The sequence below is a fragment of the Cervus elaphus genome, chromosome 20 (genome assembly GCF_910594005.1).
Source record: "Cervus elaphus chromosome 20, mCerEla1.1, whole genome shotgun sequence".
Taxonomy (NCBI): domain Eukaryota; kingdom Metazoa; phylum Chordata; class Mammalia; order Artiodactyla; family Cervidae; genus Cervus; species Cervus elaphus.
This window is the reverse complement of record NC_057834.1, coordinates 121,387,914-121,401,319: the sequence shown is the minus strand read 5'-3', so window position 1 is coordinate 121,401,319 and position 13,406 is coordinate 121,387,914. Positions and strand designations below refer to the sequence as shown.

Genomic DNA, 13,406 nt, shown 5'->3' with positions numbered 1-13,406 from the left:
CACAGTTTTTGAGCATTGAAGCCCACTCAGTCTGAATTCCAGAATCTGTGCCTTTAATAACCATGCTACAGCAGTAGCTGTTTAATTTAAAAATCTTGGAAACATTTCTAAACACAAATTAATAGGCAATGGGAATTCCCTGGTGATCAAGTATTTAGGACTATACGCTTCCCCTGCAGGGGCTGAGGTTTGATCCCTGGTCAGGGAACTAAGATTAAGTTTAAAAAAAAAAAAAGGCAATGTAGTGTCAGTATAATGTATACTGCTGAAACTCAGACTCTTATAATACCCATTTATGAATCCAACTACACCTTAGACTCAAATTTTTAGGACTTAAACATCTAGGGCTTGAATATACTTTCTCTTACCTTGAGGGCAATAAGAGATACCTTTATAGGCAGGCCCCTCAACCATCCAGTAATATCTACTGACTGGTCACCATGGGCCATAACTGAGCCGGATGTGGGGATAAACTAAACAGAACAGACATGACTCCTATTCTCATAGAGCTTATAGTTCAATAGAGGAGAGAGTAAGTACAAGAATAGGGCTGCCACATATAGGCAAATAGGGGTTGAATTAGAGGGTCAAGGAAGGCCTCTCTCAGCAGATAATTTGAAAGTTACGTTGGATTTAGAGTGCATGTGTTTTGGGTAAGGGAAGAGCATTTCTGGCAGAGAACATCACATGTAAAGGCTTGCAGCAGGGGGGAAAAAAGCTCCAAAAATCCAAACATAAATTAATTTGATCCTGCCCTCCTCAGTATCTTTAGTTCCTAAAAATCTGAGAAGGAAGTGGCAACAGGAAGAAAGATGGCTCCTGAAACATCTAGCCATTAGCCATTCTCCAATAAGCCAGTAAGAACACTCTTGGGGAAACTTGGACCTAACGGATCCAGACTATTAAACAATATCTGAGAAAGAGAGGACCACTGGCTGTTCTGCCACGTAAAAGCAGTCAAGAGACAGACCAAACATACAATCTGAGAAATTTATGATTCTTAAAAAAAAATGCTTATCATTGAAATGCATAGCATTCCATGGTAAGAATTTAAAACTTGGTCCTCAAATACAACAAAATATAGATATTGAGGAGTTCAAAATTTTATGTAAAGAATGAAAAAGTCTAAAATACAAATCTGATTATGACATTCTCTTATTTAAAATTCCTCAAATATATCCCAACTGTTTCCATGATAAAGTTCAAACTTGTTAGTCTAATCCCTGTATTCTCTCCAGTACCATTTCCAGATTCCCTGCCCTCCATACTCAGAATCTAACCATACAGCAATTTACCAGTGAACATCACACTTTTTCAAAAACAGAACAGCCACCTTAAAGAAACTTCCAATAACCATGTTGTTACCATTTAAGCATCAATTTTAAAATGGACAGATAATAGTTAATTTAAAATAAAATTATGAAAAGCTACTCATCTATAATGATAATTAAGATATAAAAGCTAATATACAATGTACAAAAAAGTTATAATACCAAGAACAGTAACTATAGTAAGGTATTTGATTTTTTTACATTCTTATAAGTAGAGGATTATATATAAAAAAAAACTATTTGTAAAATATACATATGTTTATAAAGTCTGACAATACACTTGCTTCTATCTAGTAGGTAGAAAAGGATGAATACAAGGAATTGTGAGTAAGCAAACCAGAGCTCACAAAAGTAGAAATTATATCAAGAATCAAAGGACTGATCTGTGTGGGAAGTATACATAATAACAAGGTAGAAAGAGGATTCAATGATTAATCTGTATCAGTGATTGCTTTAATACAAAAAGCACCTAGAAAGAAGTTTCAATGCTATAGTTCAGAATTATAAATTAACCAAATGTTCTGAAAAAGAGAGCTAAAAGTATAAACTACATTACTAAAATCCTAGGAATGAACATTCTAGGTGGCTCTATTAATAATAATCAGATACTAATAAACCATACATAGCTTCTAATAATTGTAACAGACCATGTCAATATGTAATGACAGGAATGCTGGCTAAGAAAAATCTAAAGGACACACCATTCCAGGGGAAAAAACACATTATAGGAAAAACTAAAACCTGTATAAAAAGTATGATCTAACAAAGTTTTCTGGTCATAAGTTCAGTTATTAAAAGTAGCCCAGTCATAGAATCAATGACTCAGCTGAAATACTTTGGGAAAAGCAGTCATGAACTATGCCTAACTAAAAATCAACAATAAGCCAAAAACCCAAATTCTATAACCCTGGCAGAAGTAGAGTATTATTCCTTTTCTTTTGGATCTGGTAAGATTACTATAACTCTCTGAAAATTAAAAAAATAACCCACTACTGGAATCTGGGGAAATATCAAGATATGTTGTAATCCAAAGACAAAACATGGTTAATGACTGTTTTGTTTACTGGCTACTTAGGGTTCGTGGTGGCTCAGCTGGGTAAAGAATCCGTCTGCAATGTGGGAGATGGTTCAATCCCTGGGTTGAAAGATCCCCTTGAGAAGGGAAAGGATACCCACTCCAGTATTCTGGCCTGGAGAATTCCATGAACTGTATAGTCCATGGGGTTGCAAAGAGTCAGACATGACTGAGCAACTTTCAGGGTCATTGGAGCAGTCAAAAGAATCAACCACTCTAAATTTGCAATAGTAATCTTAATTGCCTAAAGATATCTAACTTGTCATCAGATTTTAATTATTTTTTTAAAAGTGATTTTAAATTAGATTTTTTTGTTTCTTAGGTATATATATTCAGTTACACAATGCAAACAGTTCTGAGTGCTCCTCTCTGTAGACAAAAGCCTGTTGGATAATACAGAATCCAATCAATAGTTATAAGCTTCTCTAAATCAGGGACTGTGTCTTATTTGACTTTATGTCATCCACCCCTAGGACAGTGCCTGCAGGATAGTCAGTTCTCAATAAATATTTCTTTTTAAGTGAATGCATGAATGATAATTATAAGAATTTGACAAACAAATAAATCAAACTCCACCCTCCTTACCTGCTTTTTTTTTCCCCTTTTGACCTGGAACTGGTTCTAAGCTTTCTTGACCTTTTCTCATTAACATGGCAAGCGATGCATCATGAGCTCTGAACAGGTCCACAACCTCATGTAAGGCAACATCTGTTATCAGATCACAGCTCAGGACCAGTACATCTGTCTGTCAAAGGAGAAGAGGAAAAGTCAGTATCACAAGGGACAAAGGATCACACAAATCATCACAGGATAAACTCACAATGTCTCAGAAGCACACATAAACCGGACACTTGTCCTCAAACCTTTTTCACAGCGGTGGAATAGGTAAAATAAATAGGGTTGTTCTAGTTGAACTGTGTTGGGGGAGGGTCTGGAAATCCTACCTCCCCCTTGTGTGTGCCTTACTGCTTCTGTCCCTGAGGCACCTCTGGAATCCTGGGCTGTAAGGAAGAGAGTATGAAAACCATCACACTGTCTATTTCTGTGACTATGGAGTTAATGATCTTAAAATTTATATGTCTCTTTACAGTTTAAAAGGTGCTTTCACACAGTCTGATGATCCAATAAGGTTGTGAAATGCTTTATTTTAAAGCAGTCACTTTGCTATAAAACTAGGAAATAAATAACAGGATGAATGTATTATAATGTGCCCCTCTTTGGGAAAACAGTCAAGCTAATAAACCATTATACTACAATGCTGGGTATGTATAAAAGCACTCATTTAATCCTCATAACAATACAAGTTCTGCTATTTTAAAAAGTCTGAAAAACACTGGACTACATTATTTAGATTGAAGAATAAAGTGAATATCTAGAGAAATTTTTTAAGTGGCTCCAACTTTTCTAAGATTTTTATTTAAAATCAAGATTCTTGCTTTGGGGGAAAATAGACAATTTCAACTTACATTCTAGGAAAAAGAATCACACTTGCTAAGAAAGTTAGACTCAACCATCAGAATGCCTTATCTTACTGCCTGTAATTTCTTATTCCAAATACAGAATCTGTACTAGGACCATCATTTCTTTTTCTACATAAAACTCATTATTTATAACCCAAACAATTCCTTTTGAAGGCCTCAGGTTTAAGAAGTTCAAATTTGGATTTTTTTTTTTTCTACTCTTCTACTTATTAAGGCTCTCTTAGTTCTTTCTGGATCTTAACTGAGCTTAAAAAAAAAAAAAAAGTTCCTATAAACATCTTCTTTTTAGGAAAAAAAATTCCTAAGCCTGCAACTCTCCATCCAGGAATCATCAAACATTAACAAATCAGCCCACATACATGCAAGCTAAGGAAGAAATAGCCTGCAGAATCCCACTTCTTGTTAACAGTACTTAGAAAGGCAGGAAGCATGGGCCATTACTAAAGACATGTCACTAGAGCCGCACAGAAGTTACCCCATTTCATTATAATGAAAATGACAGTTTGTTGAAGAAAAAAAACCTTTCTATTTTTCTAAGTTTCTCTAGTAAGATGACTGATTTCTGCAAGCTGACTGTTCCACAATAAATTATTAACTGTACTCCAAAGTGAAGAAAACGACCCCAATGCAGATGCTTCTGAAGTGGTGACAATGCTGTCTTGGAAAAATAAATGCTGTTATCATTCAATATCTGCAGAAAATAAATCTGTCAGCATAATGAATGCCAAACAAGTCCTGCATAATTGTGAACAGTCTGCAGCCTCGTTTCTCTCTCTGCTTTTAGATGACTTTTTGCTGAGCTGAATGCGAAATCCCCAAGGAGCACAAGAAACAGAGCCCTCCTCCTAGTGTCTGGTTGCCATCTGTTCTCAGTGTGAAAAGAAAGGAATCAGTCTGAAAGGGCAGAGCCTGGGATACAGATGGAGGTGCTATTCCATCAGGCCCTCTTCTTGCCTCTGTTCCCAAAGAATGCACCATTCTCACTGAGACCAAACACATTCCTGTCCTCTTTGCAACTGCATTTCCAAAGAAAGTCTTTGCTGACTGATCAACGTACTTTGTTTCCAAGGCTAGAAATCCTGGAAGAAGAAACTAAAATTTAAAAGTAAAATGAAATCATCCTTATATCTTTTTAATACTGTTTATTTTTGTTTAATAAAAGTTATAATTGTAAGAAAATAAATGACTATTGTTTTGTTTAATTTTTATCCTAAAAATGTAAAGGCCAGTCGAGAAATGCAAATGTTCTTCTACTAACTGGAGCCCACAGAGAGAAAGTGGAAAAACTCTTAAAAGAGCCAGAAGTATTTCTGATCACGTGTGACCACAAACCATGAATAAACATAGACTGTTTGGACTGTGAAGCAACTGTATATCTGAAATGCAATTAACTTGAAAGTTCCTGGGAGACATCAACCCTCAGCTGCCTTGTGTTCTGGTTGACCAGTTCTTTTCTAACATCAGAGTATGCCTCATCTTCTGCAGAGACCAACTGGCATCTCCACAGACCTCCCTATTCACTATCCTAACAGTCCTCAGTAAGCTTTACCCAAGCCTGCTCCTGTAAAGGAATGAGAGCAACGTCAAGGGTGAAAGGCATAGCTCTAAAGGACAGTAAATGCGTGCATTTTTGACCAAGAGGAAACATACAAGGTCTTCAAGGGAAGCTAGAATATAGCACTTTAGTATTCAAGATACCCCAGAATTCAAAACTTGAACTGCTGCCAATTAGTCCTGGCTAAAGCAAACAAATAGAGCTTAGAAAACCCAATTACCAAGCCACGACAAACTCCAGAAATCTGTCATTATGAGAACATTTTCAGTCAAGCCAAAACCACTGAGTAAAACTAGAAGAAAAAAACAAAACCGGATGTATGCGTGTGTGGTGGTAATGGTAGGGTAGGAGGTGGGAAGAGCTACTGGGAATAGCCTCTTTTCTTTTCCTGGCAGCTGTTCCATGACAGATTGTTATAAGTAACATAATCTGGCAAACAATTTCCTACAGCAAGGAGAAAGAAAAACACAGTTACTCCCCTGGAAAAAAACTGTCAGGGTAAGGTAACTACCATGCTTTTACCCACTTAGCACTTCCACAAACAATGGCTATGATCCAAATCACCACCCAATACCCACCCCTGCCAATAAGGAACTAATAAATTCAGCTATTTAGTGCGACTGTGAATTGTCACAATTTACATTTTCCTATGTGGTCCAATCTCAATCCAATCTCCAAGAGTAGTTTGGTGCTTTAATAATTCAGTTCAGTTCAGTTCAGTCGCTCAGTTATGGCCGACTCTTTGCAACCCCATGGACTGCAGCATGCCAGGCTTCCCTGTCCATTACCAACTTCTGGAGCTTACTCAAACTCATGTCCATCGAGTCCAGTGGTGCGATCCAACCATCTCATCTTCTGTCGTCCCCTTCTCCTCCTGCCTTCAATCTTTAATAATTACCCATGGCTAACTGCAATGGAGACCTCACTATGCTCAATTTTGGTTGAAAATGCCTGGAAAAGATTCACAGTCTTCAGTCCCCAAAGGGCCAGCTGCCATTTTATTTTTTACTATGGTTGGATGAGCAGGTGCAAGAAGGAATGACCAACTTAGTATGTAAATAAGAAATGTGACAATCCTTAGGCTTTGAACTAAATATCCTTCCTCTGTTCCTTAACTTAATCAGTGTCACCACCATCCAGGATCTAAAGTCAGAAAGCTGGCCATAGCCTAGGATTGAAGTCCTCTCTCTCCGGCCAAGATCCCCTTCCCCATTCCCATATTTCACTGGTCCCAAGTCCTCGTCTTTTATTTCCATTGTCTTAGTTAAGGCCTCAAAATATTTTTCCAGTATCTTAATTGGTCTCTCTCACTGCAATTTTTCCATATTCTAATCCATACTTCAACTTCCACTGCTTCAGTTTCAGTTTTCAGTTTAGTCACTCAGTCGTGTCCAACTCTTTGCGACCCCATGGACTGCAGCACGCCAGGCCTCCCTGTCCATCATCAACTCCTGGAGTCTACCCAAACTCGTGTCCATTGAGTTGGTGATGCCATCTAACCATCTCATCCTCTGTCGTCCCCTTCTCCTCCTGCCCTTAGTCCTTCCCAGCATCAGGTTCTTTTCAAATGAGTCAGCTCTTTGCATCTGGTGGCCAAAGTATTGGAGTTTCAGCTTCTACATCAGTCCTTCCAATGAACACCCAGGACTGATCTCCTTTAGGATGAACTGGCTGGATCTCCTTGCAGTCTAAGGGATTCTCAAGAGTGTTCTCCAACACCACAGCTCAAAAGCATCAATTCTTTTGTGCTCAGCTTTCTTTATAGTCCAACTCTCACATCTATACATGACTACTGGAAAAACCATAGCCTTGACTAGACGGACCTTTGTTGGCCAAGTAATGTCTCTGCTTTTTAATATGCTATCTAGGTTGGTCACAACTTTCTTTCCAAAGAGTAAGGCTTAAATTAATGGCTGTAGTCACCATCTGCAGTGCTTTTGGAACCCCCAAAAATAAAGTCAGCCAGTGTTTCCATCTATTTCCCATGAAGTGATGGGATTGGATGTCATGATCTTAGCTTTCTGAATGTTGAGCTTTAAGCCAACTTTTTCACTCTCCTCTTTCACTTTCATCAAAAGGCTCTTTAGTTCTTCTTCACTTTCTGCCATAAGGGTGGTGTCATCTGCATATCTGAGGTTATTAATATTTCTCCCAGCAATCTTGATTCCAGCTTGTGCTTCTTCCAGCCCTGCGTTTCTCATGCTGTACTCTGCATATAAGTTAAATAAGCAGGGTGACAATATACAGCCTTGACGTACTCCTTTCCCTATTTGGAACCAGTCTGTTATTCCATGTACAGTTCTAATTGTTGCTTCCTGACCTGCATACAGATTTCTCAAGAAGCAGGTCAAGTGGTCTGGTATTCCCATCTCTTTCACAATTTCCCACAGTTTATTGTGATCCACACAGTCAAAGGCCTTGGCATAGTCAATAAAGCAGAAATAGATGTTTTTCTGGAACTCTCTTGCTTTTTCGATGATCCAGTGGATGTTGGCAATTTGATCTCTGGTTCCTCTGCCTTTTCTAAAACCAGCTTGAACATCTGGAAGTTCACAGTTCACGTACTGTTGAAGCCTGGCTTGGAGAATTTTGAGCATTACTTTGCTAGCGTGTGAGATGAGTGCAATTGTATGGTAGCTTGAGCATTCTTTGGCATTGTCTTTCTTTGCGATTGGAATGAAAATTGACCTTTTCCAGTCCCGTGGCCACTGCTGAGTTTTCCAAATTTGCTGGCATATTGAGTGCAGCACTTTCACAGCATCATCTTTTAGGATTTGAAATAGCTCAACTGTAATTCCATCACCTCCACGAGTTTTGTTTGTAGTGATGCTTCCTAAGGCCCACTTGACTTCACATTCCAGGATGTCTGGCTCTAGGTGAGTGATCACATAATTGTGATTATCTGGGTCATGAAGATCTTTTTTGTACAGTTCTTCTGTGTATTGTTGCCCTAAAGTAGTGTTCTCCAAACAAAAAGATAAATACTTATCCATTTATTCTCATTTAAATTTATTTAAAAACACACAAATCACTACAAATGATAGAATATACTCTTTCTATAACATATAAAAATACAGATACTTTTAAAAGAAGAAATAAAATTGAAAGAACTAACTGTTGTTGTTCAGTCTCTAAGTCATGTCCAACTCTTTGCAACCCTATGGACTGCAGCACGCCAGGCTTCCTTTTTCTTCACTACCTCCAGGAGTTTGCTCAAATTCATGTCCATTGTGTCAGTGATGCCATCCAACCATCTCATCCTCTACTGTCCCCTTCTCCTCCTGCCTTCAATCTTTCCCAGCATCAGGGTCTTTTCCAATGAGCTGGCCCTTCACATCAGGTGGCCAGAGTATTGGAGCTTCAAGTTCAGCATCAGTCCTTTAATGAATATTCAGGGTTGATTTCCTTTAGGATTGTCTGGTTTGATATCCTCGCTGTCCAAAGGACTCTCCAGTTTCCTCCAGCACCATTGTTCAAAAGCATCCATTCTTCGGCACTTAGTCTCTTTATGGTGCAACTCTCACATCTGTACATGACTAATTAGAAAAACCATGGCTTTGACTATATAGGCCTTTGTCAGCAAAGTGATGTCTCTGCTTTTCAATATGCTGTTTAGGTTTGTTATCGCTTTTCTTCCAAAGAGCAAGCACCTTCTAATTTCATGGCTACAGTCACCGCCTGCAGTGACTTTAAAGCCCAAGAAAATAAGAATTAGAGATTCTAATATTTTCCTCTGGGACTCCATCCTGCACACCCTCTGGCTCTGAGAACACTCCATTTTGGAAATCATCGCTCTACAGGATTAAGTTCAAATTGCTTAGCATGACATTAAGGGTCTTCAAAATGTGACTCCACCTACCTAATTAGCCAGCCTCTCTCCCACAATCCCCTCCCCACATAGTTAATGTTAATTTGCTAGAGTAAACTGCCAAGAATGCATTCCCAATTCTCTTTCCACCCCATCAAGATTCAGGTCTTATCATAGTTACTGGAAAACAGAGTCAATATATTGCCTCATCTAGAGATGAAGTCTTTTCTGATCCATTACTGACCTTAAATCACTAAGCTGTTTTTTTCCCATCTAGACTTTGAACTTCACAAGGAGCTCTTATATCTTTGTATCCTCAGAATTCAACCTGCTACTAGCAAACAAAAGCATCAGTAAATACTGGCAATCTTCTTGTTACCTCCTTCTCCTTGTTTAAACTGACTCAAAGATTAGAACATCCAATTTTAGATGTTTAGAAACAGCATATTTTCTGACAGAGCTGAGTGTCCTCTGTAGAACTTGTGACTATTTGGAGTTAGGGCAGGGATCACAGAGGTAACTTGGCAGCTTCCTGAAGCAATGAGGTAGGGGATGAATCTGCTGCCTCCAAAGAAAAGGCAGAGATGTCTGAAAGGAAAGAAATCAGATGCTGTTGTCCTGGACAGCATGGCTAGAGGGTGATATGCCAGATTTATAATTTTAAAATGCAGGTTCAACATTTACAGTTATAATATTTTTAGCTCATTTACCTTTCTACAATAAGTTTTCGTCTTCAAGTTAAGAACAAATAGAAGAATTCTACTCATCTTTCCTATGTGAAGCTAAAAACTGAGAATGTGTTAATTTCTGTTAAATGAGTTCTACATAAAAATGTTGATTACTTCTCTTCCAGGATTTAGATATCTATAATTTAATTTTAATCTCCAAATGTACTGATATTAATAGAGAAATAACAAAGGCTTTTTATTCTCTCAAATCAAACTTTCACTTTGAAATAATTTATTATTCTGAATTTATAATAAATAGCTTCATTCTTTTTCTTTGTGTCATACACACATATGTCACAGGATAAATGTATCACTGCCCCATTTCAAGACCACAGAGTATGCTCTTACAATTACATTACATATTTTCTGCCCGTAACTTGATTAATTTTACCCTGAAGTATATGACAGTGTCCAGAAAGAAACAGTGTCCAGTTTACTTAGAAACCTAAAAGTTTGTAAGAAGATCTGCAGACGGTTGTGAAAGAGGGGCATTTATAACAATATGAGAAACAAACAACTATTAAGTTTAAACAAACGAAAAAAAAGAAACTAAAATCAGAATTTTATCATCCCCAAAAAGTAACTTCTAAGATTAGACATGTTTACTTTTCCTATTAATTACACATGTGACTTTGAATAAGTCATTCCCTCTTTAGCAACAGCCTGATGAATCACATTCTTATAGAATTCTGATCCATAAAGATTCCAGTTTGGAAACTAATTACAGTCTACCTGCTACCATCATCAGTTCAGTTGGTTCTCTAAGGCTATGTTATCTCTAAGTTGATGGCAAAAACAAGTAACTTAAAATTGGACAGCATTTTACCATTTACAAAGCTTTTACATATATTTCATTTAATTCTAAATTCATATAATTCTAAAATATCAACATACTTAAACTCATTTTATAGACAAAAAGTAGGCTCAGAAATACTATGTGATCTGCCCCTTTGCCATCACATTGCCTTCCAAATTACACACACACACACCCCCCAAAAATAGATGTGGTGCTAAATGAATCTACTTCTTTATAAATACCTATGTTACATTTAAATTTGGTCAGGCATCTTACTACTTAACACTAAATCACAGTTTATAAAAAAAACTAGAAGATAGGTTAAATTACAAGATACTTGAAAACTGTAAAGTACTGTATGATTGTAAGACTTTGCTTTTTGAAATTAAGAATCTGTGATCATTTTGTAATGTATAAAAATATCAAATTATTATGTCATACAACATGAAACTAATATAATACTGTAAGTCAATTAATGATACTTAAATAAAAAATTAATAAACTGCTCATAATAATGACCTCCAAATCATAGGATGTAAATAATACCACTGTCACTGTTCAGGCCACATTTCTGAACATAACATTTTGAAAGAGACTTATAAATCAGAGACACCAATACAGGGATGCTGATGGGTCTGAAAATCATGAGACCTAGCAATCCTTAAACAGGAGAAGAGAACTTAGGGATCCCACATGCCACATGTTGGGGCCAAATAAAACAAAACACAACAAGAGAAGCACTGATGAGTTCAACATTACCAAAAACGTTCTAATATCTAGAACCTCATGAGAAATACCCATTGGAGGTTTTCAAACAAAGCCTAGCATAATCTCCATGGGAAATAGTCATGAAACGATTCTTGTGTAGGGTGAAAGATTAGATTAGATGTCTTTATAAACCTTTTCTAATTCTAAGGTCCTAAGAGTCTATCACTCATAATTATAAAAGCACCAAAGGAATTTTTAGGATGTTTTCTCTGTTCTTCATACGGTCCTCCAACCAAAGGGCCCAGAGCGGAGGAGGTAAACTTACACATTACCATTTCCAGGCTGTTTCTCTCACTCCATCACCCCTGTCATGACATGAAGCAAACGACGACAGACAGAATCATGTGTTCCTCCATGCTGCGGCTATGCAACTCCCCTGTCACCGCTTCTTCTTTAGATATTGTGAAAGTTTTAAAGTAAAGATGATAGATTGAAAAGGCACAACTATAACTTCCTTTCTCAAAATATCAGTGAAATAGTAGTAATAAGATTTTTTAAATGGGCACAAACACAAAAACAGGAAAATGGGAGAGGAGACAACACTGAAAAAAATGACTCAAGTCAGTTGTAGGAAAACTGAGAAGCAACTCCGTTTATACCAGACTCCCCAAAGGGCTCAGAAACTGATATGAGCATATAGCTAGGAAGGGAGACATTAAAATTAAACAGGTCCTTTGAAAGATCCCTCTTTTCTGTTCTGCAACCCAACTACTGCATGGGTCTCACCGTGGCAGATGGCTGGAGAGAATAAAATAGAGGATATCTGGACTGGGGTAGCATAATCACAACTGGCAGTAGGGAGAGGGGATGTACCTTAGAGAAAAGGAGGGATTTAAAAAAGAATGCATACAGGATTCTCAGACACCCAGTTCCCCTCCCTGCCCCAACCCCAGTCCTGACCCTCACGTCTTCACCTTTCAGGCAGCAGAATTTAACAGTTCTCTCTGGGAAATTTGACTAGTCTAAGCGGAAAAAACTTAAAGATACAAATATAAGAGATTCTCCTGAAACAGCCCAACCACATTACCATATTACCCTACAGTGAAGCTCACAGTCAACATGCCCCATCCACACATAAAACTTGAGCAAAAAGATAAAGAAATGGAAGATATAAGAGAATAGATAAGAAAATTAGAGTACCAGTCTAAGAGATCCATTATCAGAATAGTAGGTTTCCAGAGAAAAAGAACAGGAAAAAAAAAACCAGATAAGAATCATCAATAAAATGATTTTTTAAACATCCCCTAAACTGAAGGACATGAAAATCCAAGTTGAACAGTTTCACTGAGAAGAGGGCTCACCTGGATAAAAAAGATTCACATGAAAGTACATCATCATGAAATTTCAGAACATTCAGGAAAAAGAGAAGATGATACAAATTTCCAGAGAAAAAGGTGATCAGATTTAAAAGGTCAATAATTATAAAACTTTAGGACTTAACAACACTGGAAGGTAAAGACAATGGATCAAAGTCTTCAAAATTCTTAAGGATCAGCTCTTCAACTGAGAATTCTATACCTTGTCAAACTATCAATCAAGTATGAAGGTAGAATAAAAGAGATTTTTCAGGCAGGCAAAGTCTTAAAAGAATTAGCTCCAAAACAAATTTTGTCAGGAAGCGCTAGTAAGTTTTTCAGAAAACAAGGGGAGTACACCAAGAAAAAGGAAAATAAGGATTCCAGGAAACTGAAGAAAAGAGGAAAAGTAAATTCACATGATGATGAAGGGAGATGACAGAATGACAGCTGAGCACCAGGCATGGAAGGCAATCACTACTACTCTGGGAGAGACTTCTTCAGGAAGATGAAACGGATAGAATAGCGAAGGAGCCTAAATATCTTAGATGATTAGACAATTAGTAAAA

General features: G+C 37.4%; 1 protein-coding gene across 1 annotated transcript in view; it reads right to left on the bottom strand.

Moving 5' to 3' along the window:
• Positions 1–13,406, bottom strand: part of EIF2B3 (eukaryotic translation initiation factor 2B subunit gamma) — a 105,953-nt gene that overhangs the window by 65,797 nt on the left and 26,750 nt on the right. The window contains exon 4 of the mRNA XM_043876374.1: positions 2,992–3,151. Coding sequence (XP_043732309.1) covers positions 2,992–3,151 — 160 coding nt within the window. The remainder of the gene's footprint in view (positions 1–2,991; positions 3,152–13,406) is intronic.